This window comes from Corylus avellana, chromosome ca7, assembly GCF_901000735.1.
Source record: "Corylus avellana chromosome ca7, CavTom2PMs-1.0".
NCBI lineage: Eukaryota > Viridiplantae > Streptophyta > Magnoliopsida > Fagales > Betulaceae > Corylus > Corylus avellana.
The window spans coordinates 1,202,719-1,222,982 of record NC_081547.1 but is presented as its reverse complement, the minus strand read 5'-3'; the positions used below and the strand labels follow the sequence as shown (position 1 = coordinate 1,222,982).

At 36.8% G+C, this 20,264-nt stretch overlaps 4 protein-coding genes across 4 annotated transcripts in view; 1 reads left to right on the top strand and 3 right to left on the bottom strand.

Annotated features, from left to right (window-relative positions):
* The window catches only part of LOC132186472 (uncharacterized), a 3,416-nt gene extending 516 nt beyond the window's left edge, over positions 1–2,900 (bottom strand). Inside the window, exon 1 of the mRNA XM_059600451.1 lies at positions 26–2,900. Within this exon, the coding sequence (XP_059456434.1) occupies positions 26–2,900 (2,875 nt within the window). The remainder of the gene's footprint in view (positions 1–25) is intronic.
* Positions 2,901–3,061: 161 nt separating this feature from the next.
* LOC132186471 (anthocyanidin 3-O-glucosyltransferase 5-like) lies at positions 3,062–4,821 on the top strand. The gene is made up of 3 exons (XM_059600450.1): positions 3,062–3,119; positions 3,258–3,667; positions 4,330–4,821. The coding sequence occupies exons 1-3, from the start codon at positions 3,062–3,064 to the stop codon at positions 4,819–4,821; spliced, it is 960 nt and encodes a 319-aa protein (XP_059456433.1).
* Positions 4,822–5,572: 751 nt separating this feature from the next.
* LOC132186737 (aminopeptidase P1) lies at positions 5,573–14,469 on the bottom strand. The gene is made up of 16 exons (XM_059600763.1): positions 14,220–14,469; positions 13,849–13,912; positions 13,309–13,448; positions 12,716–13,000; positions 12,441–12,563; positions 11,881–12,180; positions 10,463–10,549; positions 10,199–10,266; positions 9,513–9,579; positions 8,461–8,595; positions 8,207–8,287; positions 7,570–7,624; positions 7,322–7,426; positions 7,159–7,230; positions 6,420–6,544; positions 5,573–5,867 (listed from the first exon to the last, which is right to left on the bottom strand). Exons 1-16 carry the CDS (start codon positions 14,310–14,312, stop codon positions 5,706–5,708), a joined length of 1,962 nt encoding a protein of 653 aa, XP_059456746.1. The 5' UTR covers positions 14,313–14,469; the 3' UTR covers positions 5,573–5,705.
* Positions 14,470–16,022: 1,553 nt separating this feature from the next.
* Positions 16,023–19,356, bottom strand: LOC132188825 (probable NAD(P)H dehydrogenase (quinone) FQR1-like 2). The gene is made up of 2 exons (XM_059603382.1): positions 18,613–19,356; positions 16,023–16,479 (listed from the first exon to the last, which is right to left on the bottom strand). Exons 1-2 carry the CDS (start codon positions 19,158–19,160, stop codon positions 16,251–16,253), a joined length of 777 nt encoding a protein of 258 aa, XP_059459365.1. The 5' UTR covers positions 19,161–19,356; the 3' UTR covers positions 16,023–16,250.
* Positions 19,357–20,264: the final 908 nt, after the last annotated feature.

The window sequence follows — 20,264 nt, the reverse complement described above, 5'->3', positions numbered from 1 at the left end:
TTCTGTTCGAGCAAGAATTTCAGACTTTGTTGATCTGTTCTGACTACAAAGCTTTGTCCCAACAAGTAAGGCCTCCACTTCTGAATTGCAGTCACCAAAGCCAGCAGCTCCTTCTCATAAGTGGACATAAGAAGAGCTCTCCCCTTTAATGCTCTGCTCAAATAAGCAATGGGCTTATTGTGCTGCATCAAAACTGCTCCTATCCCTACTCCACTTGCATCACATTCTATAACAAAGGGTTGAGCAAAGTTGGGCAATGCTAAAACAGGAGCATGAGTTACTGCAGTCTTTAAGCTTTGAAAAGCCTCCTTGGCAACCTCATTCCAAGTAAATGCATTCTTTTTCAACATGGCTGTTAATGGAGCCGCAATAGATCCATATCCCTTGATAAACCTTCTATAGTAACCTGTCAAACCCAAAAAGCCTCTCAAAGCTTTGATGTTAGTTGGAAATGGCCACTCAACCATAGCTTGAATTTTCCCTGGATCAGCTGTTACCCCATCTGCTGAGACAATATGGCCTAAATAATCCACCCTTGCACATCCAAATCTACACTTTGACATCTTGGCAAATAACTTGTGTCTCCTCAAAATGTCTAAGGCCATGTGTAAATGTTGTCTGTGTGTGTTTTCATCCTTGCTAAAGATGAGAATGTCATCAAAAAATACCAAGATAAATTTCCGGAGATAAGGTTGGAAAATATGATTCATTAGGCTTTGGAAGGTAGAAGGAGCATTAGTTAAACCAAAGGGCATAACCAAAAACTCATAATGACCCTCATGTGTCCTAAAAGCAGTCTTAGGAATATCCTTTTCCACTACTCTGATCTGGTGATAACCAGAAATCAAATCCAATTTGGAAAAAATTGTAGATCCAAACAGCTCATCCAACAATTCATCTACAACAGGAATTGGAAAACTATCTTTAATAGTTACCTTGTTGAGAGCTCGGTAATCCATGCACATCCTCCATGTTCCATCAGCTTTCCTCACCAAAATGACTGGAGCAGAGAAGGGACTGGTGCTATGTCGAATTACACCAGATTGCAGCAAGCCTTTAACAATCTTCTCAATCTCCTCCTTCTGAAAAAATGGATACCTGTAAGGCCTAACTGAAACAGGTTTCTCCCCTTCTTTCAAGTTAATAGCATGGTCATGTGATCTAGATGGTGGAAGCTCAGTAGGAACTTGAAAAACATCCTTAAATTCTGCAAGAATATCACTGAACAAACCCTCTTCCACCTTCTGAACTTGCTGCTCTTCCTGTTTTTCAGCATTGATAAGCTGTAGCATAATTCCTTTGCTATTTTTCTTCAACCACTTATTGGACTTCCCATCCTCAAAAGTTAAGGGAGGGCCTTGCTGCAAACCCTTCAAACAACACTTCACTTCACCCAACTGAAACTCCATAGTTAAATGGCCAAAGTCCCATAAAATTGGACCCAACAATCTCAACCACTGTATGCCTAAAACCACATCACACCCTGCTAATGGTAGAATATACAAATCTACCCTAAAGTTTGTCCCTTGAATTTTAAGACACAAGTCTGAACTTTTCCCTGGACTTCTTACTGTTTGACCATTAGCCACTTTCACCATAATAGCATCCCTATTGGAGCTCACAATTCCTAGCCTCTCAGCTAACTGGGAATCCACAAAATTGTGAGTACTCCCTGAATCAATAAGAATAATCACCTGCTGCCCTTTCAAAACTCCCATAATTCTCATTGTATTGGGATTTGGAGTTCCTGTAATAGCATTGAGAGATATCTCAGGGTCTGCATCCAGAAAAAATTTCCCTGGATCCTCCTCCTCTTGGCCAGAAGTAGTCATCTCCATAACCCTTTTCAGCCCTTCCACTTCTTCAATTAAGAATAGTTTAGGCACAGCACACACATGACCTCTACTCCATTTATCATCACATGAGTAACATAAGCCCTTTTTCCTCCTCTCATCCATTTGGGTAGGAGAAATTTTCTGAACTGGAACTATAGCCTTAGGAGTATCATTAATAAACCCTTTGGTCTGATTGGTACCTCCAAAACCCCCATGATTTTGCCTTGGTGCATTATAAAACTGCACCCTATTCCCAACTGAATTTCCACCCTTATTGGCTGCATAACTACTCTCATTTCCTACTCCTTGATTTCTCCAAACAGGTTTCCCTGACCTACTGTTAGTTGCAAGACATTCCTCTTGAATTCGTGCCAAAGCATAAGCATCATTCAAGGTCTTGGGATTAAACATTCTCACAGGTAATCGAATGTCATCTCTCAAACCCCCTAAGAACATACTCAGTTTGTGAGAATCAATCAACAATAAGACTCTATTTGCCAATATTTCAAACTGAGTTTTATATTCCTCTAAAGAGCCAACTTGTTTCAGTTTAGATAGGGTCTCCATAGGATCATCATATGCCCCCTTACCGAATCTAACTTGAATAGCAATCAAAAAATCATTCCAACTAGACAGATTATTAGTATTTCTTAAGGCTTGAAACCATGATAAGGCCTTACCTTCCATGTGGAATGCAGTAATTCTCAATTTCTGCCTTTCTTGAATGTCGTAAAATTCAAAGAATTGCTCGGCTCTATAACACCATGAATCTGGGTCGTCACCATTGAAAGTTGGGAATTCCAACCTAATAGCCTTAGTGTGAATCTCATCAAGACTCTTTCCCCACCGTTGAGCAACCCTACAACCTGAATCTGTAGCATCCTCCTCCCCATTCTGGTGAATAGGCTGCTTCTCTTTGGCCAAAATTGATGTCATCATTCCCATCAACTTATTCAATGTCGTTTTCATCTCAGGGATATCCTTCATATCCTTTCTTAGCTCCAAAACCTCAGTTTGGACTTCTTTTAACTGCCGGCCCTGCTCCCAGAGTGTATCCTCTGCCATTGTAAAACTATTTTTCATGTAACGAAAGAAAAAAAGAAAAGAAAATATACGAACCAACTGGATCAAGGGCTTTGATACCACTTGTTACAGTGCTGTTATGTTGCACTGTAATGAAATGAGCAAGAAAAGAAAGAAAAGAAGAAAAGACAGAGAAAGAAAGAATGATTCTTATTGAAAAAGCCACTTCGAGGGTAGCCCAACCTCCTAGCACATTCGAGAGTGCAATTCTCCCAGTTCAAGAATGAACTTTACAACTCCAAAAGCTGACTTTACAAAATGAAGAGAAAACTACTTATAATTCTCTTACAAGCTAACAACCTCCTAACTGTATTACAACTTCCTCCTAACCACTAACAGACTTAACTACTACTCCTCTTTGGAAGCTACTGCACGTGGAATATCTTCACACATCTGCCAGCTGTTCACATCATCATCCAGCTCAACACATCATCTTCTTGTATCTGCCACTCAGCATCATCTTCACAGCTAGTGACAGGGAGGAAGAGAGTTACGGATCGGCACCGGTTTACGCTGTTGGGCCGCTCATCAGAGTGGCTGGACCGCCCGCTTCGAGGAGCCAGTTGTTGGATTGGCTAGACGAGCAACCAGTTGAGTCGGTGCTTTATATTTCATTTAGGAGTCTTGGGGTTCTTTTGGCGCAGCCAATCACCGAGCTGGCCTTGGGGCTGGAGCTGAGCAGGCAGAGATTTATGTGGGTGACATGCTCACTAGGGGTGTCAAAAATTACTGGAAAATCGAAATTCCCGGTAAAAATCGGGTACCAAAACCAAAGTACTCGGTTTTTGAATTTTTTAATCAGGAACCGAAATCGAGTTTCTGATTTTTCGGTATATATATATATTAATTTTTTAATTTTTAGGTTTAAGTCTCCCATCTCCAGTTCTCACTTCTCCTCTAAGTCTCCTTCATCTTCTTTTCTCACATCACACTGCAAGCCCCTCCTCTTCTACATTTTCTCCTCTAGTCCTCTTCTTCATTTCACTTCTCTATTTTTACTTTTTATTGTTTTAATGTTTTCTTTATGTACCTAATTTAAAATGATTTTTAGGGTATTTTAAAAAATTGAATTTTTATTTCTAAGGCCCATATAGGTAAAAACATTGATTTTTTAGGATTTTTGGGCTTTTTTAAGTTTATTTTTTAATTATTTGGTACAATCACAACAAAGTCTCTTTAATTTAGACAAAAAGACTAACAATTTTTTTTTTTTTTAAATGAGCTAACTTATGAAAAAAAAAAAAAGAGGGCTTATTTTAGGCCCAATACCTAAAATAAGCCTAAAAACTATTTTTCTTCAAAAACCGGTTATCGGACCGGGTAAAACCGGAATCAGCCAGTAACCGGGGTCCCTATTCCGGTTTCGGTTTTGGCTAAAAACAGGGAAACCAGACTGAGTTGACACCCCTAACGCCCACCCAGCAAGAAGATTGCATCCGCAGACACAGGCGATAATGCATTAAACTACTTGCCCAATGGGTTCTTGGAGCGGACCCACAGTTTGGTATTGGTGTTCACACAATGGGCCCCGCAATCGGAGATCTTGGGCCATCGATCTTTGGGAGGCTTCTTGTCACATTGTGGGTGGAACTCGTCTCTGGAGAGTATGCTAAGCAGCGTGCTGATGATAACATGGCCACTCTACGCTAAGCAGAAAATGAATGCTACGAAACTGGCTAAAGAGGTTGGAGTGGCTGTACGACCTAAGATTGCACCGACTAAAAGAGTGGTTGGAAGGGAGGAGATTCAGATAATGGTGAGAAAAGTTATGGAGGAACCGGAAGGGAAGGCTATGAGGGCTAGAGTTAAGGAGCTTAAAATCAGCGGGAAAAAGGCTTTGACTCCGAGTGGTTCTTCTTTCAATGCCGTGTCTCAAATTGGCAAAGCAAATGCACGAAAGTGAAGCCTCCACCATGAGCCACTAGCAAATGGAGGTGGTGTTTATGTATGTTTACTTATTTGTTTTCTTAGCGCGGTGGCTGACGATGGGGATACATTGGCCGGCAGTACCTACTTTTGTGTGGCATATCCCGTGTAATGTATGAGTTGATGTGATATATTTTTAATTAATGAGATATATGAAATATATGATTGTTTTTGACAGATCATTCGATCTCTTAAATTATTGGACGAAACATTGACAGAAAGCAACATGGCAAAAGCAGACTTATTGTCAAAACACTAGTAACAAACTCGTTAAATTCTAAAAAGTTTCATACAACACATTCATTTGGTGTTCTCTAAACCAAAAAAAGCAAAAGTGTTATCCTAAATTTAGAATAGGAGTTTTACTTTCCTTACCATTATTTTATTAAGAAAATAGCTCTCTCTCATTTCTTTCCTCTCTTTTTTAACATTTATTTGAAAGAATATTTAAATGGCATAGAAAAAAAATAAGAAAGAGTCCAAAACTATTGTAAAATTTATTTGAATAAGAAAATAAAAAATAGTTTCGTCCTCTAAATTTAATAAAAATCTTAAAAAACCAAGGTTTCTATTTGTAATCACGGTCTAAAGTGGCCCTTAAAAGCCAAGGCTAAATTGTGCTTAGGGTGCTCAACCGTCAGCATGAAGCGCAAATTATTACTACTATTAGCATTAAGTTCTTCCACCTTCTGGGAATTGGCATATCCTAAAATAAGGTAAAAAGCCAATTAAAGCTTCGAAATCATAAGCAGCATGTAGATTGACTCAAGCATAAGGAATACTAAGGTCCAAAGATATCAAGCAAATTATTAAAATCACCGTGTACATGGCAAGCTTTAGCACCAATCTCTTTTCCATGGCCTAAACGCTTACAGGCTCGGTGGCTTTATTCAGCCACGCCTCCTCAGATTCAGTCAAGTACGGGGCGAGAATATCCCTACACTTCAAATGGTAGCTATTAAGCCAATCTATCTCTTCAGAAGTTAAAAGGCTCAAGTCAATCAGTTTTCTCTGGTATGGTGCCTGGAAATAAAATGAATCATCAGAAATAAATAACAATTAATAATTCAGAATCAGAGTGCATATCTGTATCCCGTATGGATTGTGCACAAACCATTGTGCAAATAGCATAACTCTAAACTTCGCAAGCACACATTGGAATTATAAACTTTGTTGTCTTTTACACAAAAATGTAGGAGACATGATGCGCAAATCATATTACAGTAAACTTAAATACTCTTGCAAGTCAGCACTCCTTTTAAATTGATGAGCTATGAAATGAATGGGTGGTAAAGAGAATTTAAAACCATGGGTAATGCATTTTCCCACCTAAAACTATGCGGTCACTTCCTATGTCTTCCTAAACTTTAAATTTGAGCAATCAACCTCTTAAATTATGAGGTTAGTTGCAATGTCCCTCTAATATCAAACTTCAAAATTCATGTGCTAATCACATCATCATATGATTACACATTTATTTTTCTATGATTATGTGATAGGCATATATAAATTAAAAAATTAAAAAAACACATGAAAAACAAGATGATTTTCAATAGGAATGTATCACAAACTTACCCATGTTATGTGCTCAAAGGACAAGTAACCCTTGTCTCCAAAGTTGAATTTTGTGTCGGCCTTCTTGACTATAAGCACATTCTCCAATCTTATACCGAAATTTCCATCCTCATAGTAACCAGGTTCTGAGAATTGTAATTACAATGCATAGTTATAAAACTTGCAATGGTGTAGTAAAAAACAAACATTTTCAAATTTCAGGAAAAAGTAAAAGAACTGAGTTGGAGAAACAAATCCAGAACCAGCAGCATATAATAAAGAGATACCAAACTTCTGATTTAGTTTAAACTATAACAGCAAGTCAAATGACTGCTTATCTTTGGAGCATGTGACCAATCCACTAGTGTGGATTATTGTCCCAGAAGTTCATGGGACCAAACTTGCCCCAGCAAAATACAAGTTGAGAACTCAAAGAACAAGTATATGCACGGCAGGATGCAGGTTGCCCATCAAGAAAAAGAACCCAGTAAATTAAAATAAAATAAACTAAATTAAAACAGAAAATTTGAGATTCCCGAGCATTTTTTGCATTGTTGCTAAAAGGGATAGTAGTACAAAGGGTAGTTATCACATATGTCCTTTCTAAGCATGAACACCTGTCTGCCACTCACTCTGCCTAGATTTCCCAGATGGAATCAACAAAATAAGATTGGCAGTCCATGTATAGTGGTCCTAAGTATCGTCTTTAGTGCTTTGTTATTTTAGTAACAGAATGATAACAAATGGCAATGACACTAACCATCTGTTACAGTCATGGATGCTTGTAGTGGCACATTTCGAGCCTGAGGCCTGAAACTAATCATATGAGGTCCTGCACAATAAAGGGACAAACAAAAAACAAGCACTTAAATTAAACTGGGTAGAGAATAGCAAAAAGCCAGAAGTTGTCATTCATCAATTACCTTCATGAACATTTAGGTAAGACCCAATTCCATGGCCAGTACCATGTCGGTAATCAAGACCATCCATCCACAAAGGAATTCGAGCAAGAATGTCCAGGGCTTGACCTGAAAAAGTAAACAGATGAAAACATTTCATTATCTTCAAATTTGGCAGATCTACAAACATACACTTAAAAAAAGATGCTCATTTAAATATGAAAAAAATTTACATACAAAAGTGGGGAAAAAAAAAAGAGAGCTTGCAATACCATTTGTTCCATTAGGAAATCGAGCATTGCCCAGATCGATATGACCCTTGAGGACCTGCTCAAAATTTATCAAATTAAGAAACTTCTTATGAAGCGAACATATTGGTCACCAACAAGAATACATAAATACATACACACATACATACCGTATGTATATAATATCAATATATTGGGAAAAAACAAGGCAAGAAAAGAATTTAAACTTCCTAAATATAGCGAATACATTTAAAAAGAAATCCTCTCTAAGCCTAAACAACTGACCCCAATAAAATTTTATCCTAAATAGATGGTTCAGACTTCAGAGGAACAAAATTTGTATTTATAACTCCAACTCAAAATAATGATGAAACATTAAATTCAAGTTTATTTTCTTCCTCTGATAATCAATTATAGACAAATGACATCTGAGAGTATTAAACTCTATCCTTTTCTTTCTTTCTTTTTTTCCCATTCGACAACATATTTGTTTTCTTTTTTCTTTTTTGCATACTTTTAATGATTTAAGAAGATCAGAGTAATCTTGTATTAATTGGATATGTACCTTTTGAAACCACTATTTTCCTTGTATTAAAGTTAGAAAATAATCAACTATCAAATGAACATAGAATCTTCAAAGCAACCAATGGAAGACACCTACTGCAGTATAGGATGCTTTCTCATGTTCTGAAGGCTTTCCAAAATGAACTGTTCGTGTTATATCAGTCGTTCCATCTACATACTTCAAATACACCATCAACATAATCAATAACAAAACAGAAGCTTCAAGATTATTTCAGCACACTTAAATACATAAATAATAGGACATTTATCGGAAGTTTAGTTATGGCTATATTTCAAACTATTTTTTATGTTCATATTTAAAAAGTAAACTATGTTGGATAGTTGACAAACCTGTGCTCCTGAATCAAAAAGATAGATTTTGTCTGGATGTAACTCAGCACATGTCTCTGCATGTGGTGAGTAATGAATGATTGCTGCATTTGGACCAACTGATGAAATAGTAGGAAAACTTAAGCCTCTGAAATTCTGCAAGCATGAAACAAAAAGAATCCATATAATGGAAAAGAACACAGGCAGATAAATTAAACTGCATTACACGGTTCATATTCCAGCAACCAACTCAAGGTCCTTCTTACCTTCTATCCTTGAATATCTAAGGTATTCTTTACCTCAGTTAGCTTCAATTTACAAAGAACATTTCACATTTAAAGTGCTTTCAAATAAAAGGAAAAGAGAAAATCATCCAATAACCAGATAATGGAATTTAATAACAAAATAAGTACTGAAATTGGGATATCACTTGAGACAATTGCAGTCCAACTCTTTTATTTATTTATTTGATAAATAATTGCAGTCCAACTCATATGATTAGGTATATTAATAAAATAAGGATGCCGGATGATTAGTCTGACTACTAGCTTCCCTGGGGGAAGACCAATTAATAATAACCCATGCAAGATATGGTGACAACAGAATATCCAATCTCCTGCCACACAGGTGGAGTGGTGGGCCAGGTGGGTTTTACGCTACTGAGGGAGATGAGTATAGATTTGCTGCTTTCTTTATAGCATGTTGGAAGAAATTATTTTTATTTCAAAAGCTATAATCTATTAGGTTATAAGCCTTTACGGGGCCACCTAGAAGAAAAAGGAGGTAACAGGAAAGAGTGAAAAAAAACAAAAAAAAAAAGGAAAAAAAAAAAGACAATTCTATCAACAAGAGAAATCTCAACCAGTTTCCTTGGACCCCAATTTCGCCATAACGAAAAATCAGTTTAAAGAAGACAATAACATGAAATGTTTCTTGTAGTGAACATGCAGAACAGGTCTGTCTGCTTCAGATAAGGGTATGCCATAAATTTTGATTCCATGTGATGTGTCTTAACTATACTTTAACTATCTCATCAATACGACATAGAAATTTCCATATGAAGTTAACATTACCTCTTTTGATGCCCTAAAACCCTCCAGCTTATCACTTGCAGTCACCTCCGTTAGCTTCCTGGACTCCCTGCCATAGTTCATTGCAAAAAGCCATACTAAAATAGGGATCAGAAGCATATAAGCTCCTGTCATGGTGAATATGTTCAGCTCATTTTGTGCTACAACCAATAAAACTGATAGAAAGAGCCAACAAATTTTTTTTCTGAAAAACAAAATGAGTGGTTAATGAGTTGATGGGAATCAAAAGCATGAGCTCCACTCATTATGCCATGTGAAAAACATTTCGTATTAGTCAACTAATTCATGTCAAGCAGACCATAATTTTCTCAACATAGGTATATTATATATATGTGATAAACTGTGCTGAGAGTTCTGAACATCTGTGAGCACAATTGATGTTACAAAGTTTTGCACATATCCTTCTTACATATGTTGGTTAATTACTTGCATAAAGCACTTCCTACGCACTATTATCATAAAACTCACTGTTACAAGGTGTCGTTTGGTTCATCTAACTGTGTCAGCAATTTATAGTGTGAAACATCTATGCATTTTGAGTACCAACAAGTCATATGATATGCCACCCTTTACTGAAATAATATATCAGACTATGATAAATCCCACTATCAACAACTGACTTAATCCATGACAAGAACTACGAAAATCAATCAGGATAACAAACTCACGAATGCTTTTTCTTATTCGCTCCAAGCCCCTCCAAAAAGTAACCAGAAGCACCATAAATCTCCTGCATCTGCAAATATGAAATAAGATTAGGCATCATTTTCAGGCCTTGGAATTTGTAGCACATAGTAGGCAAACAGAAAACTAAATACATGAAAATCCTACAAGATTTAATGAAGAGAAAGAACACCTAAGGCAAGAATATAGTGTACGTCTATTTCGTCCAGAGAATATACATTTCAAGGCTCATAGGTTTCATGGTATACCTGATTATCCAACCACACAAGATATTGCACAACTGCTGCACCATCCCGAATGTGTGCGTTTTTCAGCCCTTCCAACTCAACCGGGTTCTGAGATGTCATAACAATCAGTCAATAAGTAAACAAAATTTGGTAGAGATAGTACTAAAAAGGTACAAATACAAAAATATTTCCATGAATAAATAAAATAATCTGACTGCTTGCTGTTCTAGTGATGCTTATGATTTTTAATGGCCACAAACAAGCCAAGAATCCTTTTATTTTTGGATTACAAAGTTACCAATAATTGTATAATCCCATGTCTAGATACCAAAAACTCTCAACACCACACTTTATGGGCTTGCAGCCTTCATACTGGTACAGATAACTGTATGTGGGTCAGGCCAATCTAGTGTCTATGTGCATGTCTATTGGATATGATTCTGTTTAGGACCCTGGGAAACATATATCAGACTTTGCTGGCATCCCCAGCAAAAATAATCTCTACCACCAATTGGGATAGGCTAAGAAATTTCAGACCACTACTCTCACAAAAGGTGAGTTGCTACACTTGAATTCATCCTCCTTATGCAAGAAGTTCAGTGGCTCTAACTTTGTCGATAGCCTTCACTTTTCTCCAATAACGTAGCCTCCAAAGCCTCTCAAAATCTAAAATCTGTTGTCTCTTCTAAAGGTAACCATTGTTTGACTTCAATGCTTAAAGCGGGGACAAAATTTCAAATTCATAATAAGTACATTTGTTTTGATAAATAATGTATATTTCGTCAAAGCATGGAGGAGTGCAACCCAAGTACACTGGAAGTATACAAGAGAACCCCTAACTCATAGAGAATTCATAATAAGTACATAATTAAAGAGAACTTTCTAAGATCACAAGGCATGAATTTACTACAACTAGGAAAGTCAAAAAGTCCTCCCCCACCTCCCCCTTGGGGGCCCGCCCCACCTCCAAAACCCCCAAGTTAGCGATATTTTTTTTTAGCATCCAAAATGAATTAGCAAAGCACAAGACTGCTTGCCAACATACAAATCATACAATTCAACTATAAAGGCATTACATAACAGAAGGAAATATATAGTATATTCATTGGATACAATTCAAAAACAACATCCAATAGTGGCCAAATCATTAATAACAGAAGGAAATATCAAAATCGCATTGAATGACATCTAGCAAAAGATATTATAATCACCAGGAAAAAAGAAAAAGGAAAAGAATTAATTACATTTACACACTGTCAGCAACTCTAGCATTTCATTAGCTTTGCATATTTTTATACAGATGGGGTTCTATCCAAACACATTTGAATAATTTCTGTGATCTCAGCTTTTCAACTTATTTATGTGATTAGAAAACTTCAGCCATCACCACCAGAACAAAACATATAGTATCTTCATTGGATAAAAAGGGCATATACTACCTTAATAGCTTTTGCAAGGGCCAAAGGTGACGGATGCAGAAGAACCTTATCAGTGTCCAGTTTTGAATACAAAGCATAGCAGCATGAACCAGGGTCAGCCCATATGAGGTCAAAAGTATTTTCTTCCGTTTCCTCTGCACCATTTAGTGTGATTTCAATCTCACTAGGATTGATCTCCACGTCATTCTTAAGTTCAACTTGAGTTCCGTTGAGTTGATTAGATGCAAGCAAGGTCACATCTGAGCTCACTGCTGCGTACTCCCGAACTTCAATCCCATTCTCCTCCATATAAGAATTTACCTGCATACAACACATTTGTCATAAAAGACTCTCAGTTTAATTAAGTCAACACTTTGAGATCAAATTCGGATATTAAAAAAAAAAAACAATTAACATAAGGACTGCATGGTTGCAACAGCCACTATCAGATACAGTATTGATAAACTTGATCCTACTACAGGAAAATAATTAACTACTGGTATCATAAGTTTGCTCCATTACTTGCCCATTAAAGACGGTCTAAGAAGATATCAGAAATTGAATTCTACAATCCAACTTACCTCAGAAGACACCTTCCTCCTGTCCACATAGAAAAAAGCTGCATTGGATGTTACTATAGCAAATGCATTAACAACTGGGCAGTAGGATACATCACTCCCACGAATGTTATATAACCAAGCGACCTGCACAACAGGAAATATGCTGAAGTTTTGCATGAAAGAATCAAAGATAAAGTATCTGAATCGAGGTCAGAGGCCCAAATTCAAATAAATAAATTCTCGACCAAAAGATAATAAGAGCAGAAAGAATATAAGGTTAGGAATTATAAACTCGCCTCATCAAGAGCTGTAATGATTATGCCACGAGCTTTCTCTTGTATGAGCTTTTCTCTCAAATCATTCAACTTGTCCACGACAGAACAACCAGCAAATTCCAATGGATGTATAATAACAGGATTAATTTCCAGTGGTGGTCGATTTTTCCAAACTTCATCCACCAAATCTCTAGTAGTTTCTACCAGCTTCTGCCGTTTTTTGGCAAAAGCACGCTCCCATCTTTGTGCAGTGTCTACTGACACACACCAAGGATCGACACCAATTGCTGCTTCCTTTGGCAGATTCTAATCGAAACAAACCACAAAAACCACTTAATATAGCCAAAAATTTGTCATCTAATATATAACAAAATGCATATTTAGAACAAATAAATTTATAGTAGTTATAAAACCATCAAAGCTATCACCCTCTAGAGCCAAGCAAAACGACAAAACGGAAGATCCACTCAAAGAAGAAGGTTTTACTTGCATAATTTCCAGAAAAAAGTAAGCTCTCTCTAGAAAATTGATCCATTTTTCAACACGAAAGATTATCATAACCTTAACCTTGAAGCACATAATACATAGGAAACTTTGCAAAGATGGTGACTCACATCTGCCATCCAGATATCTACAGCCGGGTCCTCTCCAATACGCATGAGCTTCCATTTATCACTAAGTTCTTTTGCTGCCTGCAAAAAGTACCTTCCATCGGTCCACAGAAGTGCTTCCTTCATTGTTATAAGTGCCAAACCTGAAAGAAACCCAGATAAGGAAATCAATTACAAATATACACATGCAAAGTGAAATTGAATCAATAATCGTACTGGACTATCAGCATTGTATCTTTTTTGGGGTGGGGATCAAGACAATCAATAATATTATGCTACTAAAGTGCCCCAAAGTCATATTATCGTCGTCTAATCAAGCACTTTCACCAATACTGCACAACAGATACACACAAAGCTGTGTCAACAAAAGGCAGAACAAGCCATCCCCAAGGAGTCCAATGTTGTGATAGGAAATACTTCAACAAGCTAATCTTACGATAGATTATGGCCTTAAGAGAATACAATATTATGTGATTCCTACATTCAATTCCAAACAAACCCACTCGTAATGGTATAAAGTTGTTTCTTAGAAATAAAACTGACCAGCACTTCCCGAGAAGCCAGAAACAAATTGACGTCTCTTGTCCCGTGCAGACACATACTCGCTCTGCCACAACAAACAAATCACACATTAATAGTTAACACATCATTATCAATAAGCCGAATTCAATCGAGAATTTCAGACGAAAAAGCAACTACAAGAAATAGATTCAAAAGAAAAATTGATCAAAATCGTTAAACATCATTTTCAAATAATCTATGCACAGATTTCAGAGGAGTATTAGCTATACAACGTTTATGACTAATCAGGATGCGTTCAATACAGAAAAATTGATTAATTAAATATATTATTCAAATATCAGAAAATGAAAAAGAAAAGAAAAGAATAGACTAGAGAGAAAAAGAGGGAGAACCTGATGATAGTCTTCGGAAGGAACAACCAAAGCGTCAAGTTTTGGCGAGTGAGAAGCCATTAGAGACCTCAGAGCATCGAGAGTGTCCTCCATTTCTTTCTCTTTGTGATTTTTTCAAAAGTTTTGAGTATCGGATAGAGAAAGCGTTGGAGAGAACCCGGACTTTATAGAGCTGGAAGGACACTGGTTATGGATTCGTTGCTTAAAGATTATGTGCTCTGTTACTTAAATGGCCCGATTGTCCTTTTCCTTCGCGTTAGTATTCGTTATCTTGTTGGATCAAAAAACCCAAAAAAAAAACAAAACAAATATAAATGCATCTAACGCTCCCAAGTCCCAATCAACTGGGGAGTACGAAATTAGGAATTTTTTTTATTTTTATTATTTTTATTTTTAACTTTGACTGAGCCGCACAAATTCAGTTTTATTTGTTTGAGGTTGCCGTTTTTATAAATTACCATTTGAAAGTGTAGATAAGCGCACACAAAAAAATAAATAAATAAATAAAATAAAATTATGTTTTCAAATCAAAATAACTAGGTAAGGGTGTATTTTTTTTAAAAAAAACGAGTAACTTTTAGATGCTAAATTCCGATTTTGAAAGCCAACCCACATTTTTGCCAAACAAATTAATTGTATTTTTAAAAATCACATTTTAAAATTGTTATTTTTAAATTATATTTTTTAAAATCGCAAACTTAAACAAATCCTTAGTAGATTGCGTATAATTGGGATGATATAATAGTAAAAGTAAATCTCTTTTCTTTTTTTTCTTTTTTGTATGAATGTTAATTTAAAGGTTTTTTATTTTTTTATTTTAACAAGATTGAATTGGTGCTTAACATAGCGAGATAGTTGTGGATAAAAATGTGGTTTTTAGTATTAATAATAGTACATATTACACAAGCATTCAAAAGTATCATACAAATTTGACATGACAAAGTCTAGTAGTCATTGGATCAATTATTGTTTTTAAAAAATATTCAATGGTTATTAAACCTTGCCACGTCAACTTTATGAGATATTTGTATGTAAAGTATCATTGTTCTTCTAGTATTACTCATTTGAATTACTCTATTAAATCAAGTAATACTATAAACCACACTTTTATCCTACCATTATCCCACTTTGTTGATATGACAATGTTAATTAACCCCTAAATTTTATTTTTTGTTTGTTTAACAAGAGTTAATCAAAAGGGCTAATTCACACTACCAATTATGAGTATAGTTAGAAAGTGGCTGAATAAAATTATGGTTTATAGCATTACTCTAAACACTATCTCACACTTTTGATGTTATTTATTTATTTATTTTTAACAAGAACTGATTGACATTGCCATGTAAAGGTTTCAATTGCATCAGCACATGTCTCTTTTCCTTATTTTTTTATTTTTTTCTTGTTTGTCCTAGTAAATGCCATAAGAGTAATAATATATATTAAACAACTATCCCACCAATTTCTTATTATGTTGATATGACATTGTCTATTTCTTAGATAAACCCTTATTAAAAAATAAATAAATAATTCACTAATGAATTGGCAATATCACGTCAATATAGTAAGATAGCGGTATGGTATGTAGCTTTTCTCATATGTAATAATGTCCTTTCTACTTCACCACGCTACCTGCTTCTGTTAAGGTTCAATTTCGCAATATATTGAGCGTTTCCCTGTTTTTATTCATAGCTCATTGAAGGTAAGAGAATGTAAATGAATCAAAATTGGGTTTGGTTACTACCAAAGAAGTGAAGCTTTAGTAATAAGCTACTCATTTCAATTACATGCCACAGAAATAATGTATACATGACAAGACATCCCACAAGTTCACATTATTATTTGATGAATCATGCAGAAGAATTTCAATCCATGTACAGCCTTTTAAAGGGTAGAATCAACAGAGAGAACAGGGGGTGGGGAGAAAGAAGTAGGAGAAAGAACTTACCGCAATAGGCGAAATTTCAAAGACAAATCATAAAACAAACATTTGAACTGAAATTAATGTATACATAAGAATTGTGCTATGGACCATCATGCTGCGTTGAGCCTCTTGACTACTGCAGCCATGTACTTGCCTTGATGCTCAGCAAGAGCCAGCTCCATGTCACTTGGCTCTCTTGAGCCATCCCCAGCAAAAACTCCAGCACCATATGGAGAACCTCCTCGAATGGATTCCATCTTGAACATACCAGCTCCAAAGGTATACCCAATGGGAACAAACAGCATTCCATGGTGCGCTAACTGGGTGATTGCTGTCCAACTGCAGCCAATAGCAGAATGGAGACTATTTGAATGTATCCTTTCAAATAATAGAAACTAATACAATACTTGATTCTCTCATTGTAAAGATGTTAATCTTTTTCTTTAGTAGAGGTGCACTTCCACACATTCCATTCAAATTGTTTCTGCTGGTCCATAACAATCAGCAAAGTAGGGAGAGAATGCACAGATGCAATTATTAACACAAAGAAACAATCTTTCAATTCTATCTGAAGAAACACACTAACAAGGAAAATTTATATATAACCAACAACTTTAAGCACACAATCCGTAAAGGAAAAACCAATATCAAACCATATTGGAAAGAACAGCACCTTAAATCCTCAAGATTTGGTGTTCTGAGTCTAAATGACTCCGGTAGAGCTGCTGCTGGGTGTGCTAAATTTTTAGTTAGCTTCACTGTTTGCAACTACCTGTAATTAGCATGAATTTATCTGCTCCTCATGTGAAGCATAAACAAATTGTTACACCGACCTCCAAAACCTCAAGCAAAAGCATAAAGAGGAAAAATAAATAGTCGCTGAAATTTTCAAGATTGCGAAGTTTGTGTGTCTCAAGCTTGAAGTCTCATAGAAAATTTCTTCTTTATGATGAATGCCACAATCCATCTAATATCATAGATGGCCAAAATAGAAATCCATTTGAAGAAAGAAAAAAAAATTATTGTCAAGACATTATAAAACAGTTCTCTTATGTTGGATGGACTTGGTTATGGGTGTCAGCAGCCGGTAATGCTTTGTTGGATTAGTATTTTTTGCAAAGATTTCCCAGCATTAGGGACATTTAGCTAGTTCTTTCTTTTCCCTATAAGGTAGCCATACCCTTGTCCATTCTATGCCATATCAATATGGGTATGAGACAAGAAATGAATGGTCTAGGTGACAGAATATTGTTGACATACAAATGCACAAAAAGATATGGGTTTAACCCATGTCTGTGCATGTAGATGAGTACATATTTGTGACATATGCATGCATGGACTATATATATATTATGAGAGGATACATATCAAGTTTGCAGCTCTCTAGCATTTCTAAGCCAGCCAGCAACAGTAGGATTAGGACCATAGAACAGAACCGCAGTTAATGCCTCAAAGATGCAAGTTAGGCATTTTATTCAAAATGTTGTCCAGTGTTTACCAAGCTTTACTGAAACCCATATGTCATTAGTGTGATGGAAATTCAGGTTAACCTCTTCTTCACAGGAGGTGCTAGGAAAACCAAGCATATGAATAAAACCCTGCTTATATCTCTGTAAGGAAAAATAGCCAATGTTACCGAGACTAATTATACAAAAATTAATCATGTAAGTAATTTCCCTTTTGCTTAACATATCTCTTTAGAAAAGACAATCACTCTACATTCAAAGAGCAGATATCAAGGTTAACCTCACAACTTTAACCTCGTAGTTTTCTTAGCACTATCAATCACGCTCCCATGTCTCCTTACATACAGATTTCATAATTCCACTACATGGGGAAAATCACGCATACTAGGCAATCACTTGCGATGGAACAAGGGCTTCCTTCTTCCCTACTTCTAAATCTAACTGGAAAACCTTTCTGAAAGAGTTATGCGAGTACTCACTTCTGGGAGCAATAACTCTCTCACAGAGAAGTAAAACTCTATACCCATAACATGCTCATCCACTTTGATAGCTTTTCAAGCCTCATTTTCATGACAGCAAAGCTAAATCCCTAGCTTCACTGCAAACGATTTCACATTTCCATAGCGTATCAACAAAACTCATTCTAGAGGATTTTTCATCAGCTCAGTCAGCTGACTTCTCCCATTTTCCTCTCTCATATCATATATCCTCCACCAACTTCCCGCACTTGGAAATATGACACAGACACACAGTCTTTGTTTTCCTAAAATCTTTTAGCTCTCCAGTGTACTATGACTAGACAGTCATTTTGTATTAGAAGCGTCGTCGAAGATCACACCCACAGCACTACACAAAGATTTCGTCACATAAACACACAGAATCATCCCATTATGAGTTAGAGAACAATTACAATGTAGTTTATTAATGACACACAACACAGGGGCGATCCTTCAAACAGGTTAAAGCCACAAACACAACCACACACTACTTATGAAAGTACGCTTACGCAGTGGTTTCCTGACCGCCTCCTTGGGTGCCGGTGCTGACGAAGAACCCGGCGGGCTTGCCCGCCAGCTTCTGCTCCCTCCAGAGCTGCCCTGTGGAGTCAAAGAACGCCTTCATCTGCGCGGCCATACACCCGTACCTCGTCGGGAACCCGAACAGCAATCCGTCCGCCTCCTCAAGCTCCGCCGCCGTGATCTCCGGGATCCCATCGTCCTTCGGAGGCGCATTCATCTGCTCTAACACCTCGCTCGGCAGCGTCTCCGGTACCCTGTACAGAAATCCCTCCACCCCCTCCACTCCGTCCACGCCCTTCTTCATCCTCCGTGCCAGGCCCTCCACGTGTCCGTACATCGAGTAAAAGACAACGAAGATTCTCAGCTTCGCCACCGGAAGCGAGGTCGTCGTGGTTTGGGCTGCGGCGTTTGGCTCCGCGACGTGGGACTCATCTTCAACCGGGATCGGCGCGTTCTTCTCGTCGCGCTGGGCTTCCCCGGCGGCGCCTGAGGGGACTCTCTTCTTGCTTGGGACACAGCCGCCTCCTTTGCCCATCGAGAATTAAGGAATTCTTCAATGAGGGCAGATAACAACCAATTTATCGGAGAAATTTAGAATGAGGTTGAGCTTTGCGATCTGAATTGTGGATTCCAAGTTTGACGAATTTCCAAGTAGGACTGGCTGGTTCTTGGGCGTATAATTTACCCCAAGTGGATTATTCTCTAATACGATACGCACCTCGGAGAACGCGAACGACGTCGTCTGGATTTTATGCAGTGGATGTTGTCGTTTGGTCTCTTTTACAAAAGCGGAATCATTTTGACGGCGAAGTCATTAGCTAAGGACACGTATGGGTTCAAAAGGAATGTGGCAGGGTGGCTCCTGATTTGGTCCAATCCAATGGGCCTAGTCTGGGCTCCTTCCCTCTTTCCTTCGGAAATAAAAAGGGGCTCGCTTGCTGATTTTATTTATAAAAAAAAATGGTTAAATACTTTTTTGATACTTCTTATGGTAAAAATTACGGCTAATTCGATTTTAAAAAGTATTATATGTAGTATCGGTTGCAAACCGAAATACAAACTTGGCTCTTCAGCCCAGGTTTCATATGTTGTTTTTAAGGGGAGAATACTATAATCTAATAAAAATTTCACATTTTGTTCACAAAAGTTCATGTAATAAGATGCTACATCATATTTTTTGTAGAGAAAAAATGACAAAATAAAAAGAAAATGATGTGACATCTTATCATATGGACTTTTATGGACAAAATATAAAATTTTTATAAGCAAAATATAGGCAAAACTAGACTTTTATCATATTTTATTAATATAATATTATCAATCAATAATTAAATGGACCCTTGTCAAAGAAAAGAAATCAAAAAATTGGTTGCCACATCATCAAAATGATGTAAAAGTGGAGGGTCTGGCCCTTTGCCACTTAGGATTTTGATGGCAAAATATAAGGATTTTATTAGATTATAGTATTTTTCGATATAAAAATGAGATATGTTAAAATCTAATAAAACTTTCACATTTTGTCCATCATTTTAAGTGGCAAAGTGTCATTTGTCATCAATTTGAGCCATGTGTCATTCTACATCAACTTGGATCATGTACCCTTTGCCACCTAGGATTTTGATGGATAAAATATGAGGTT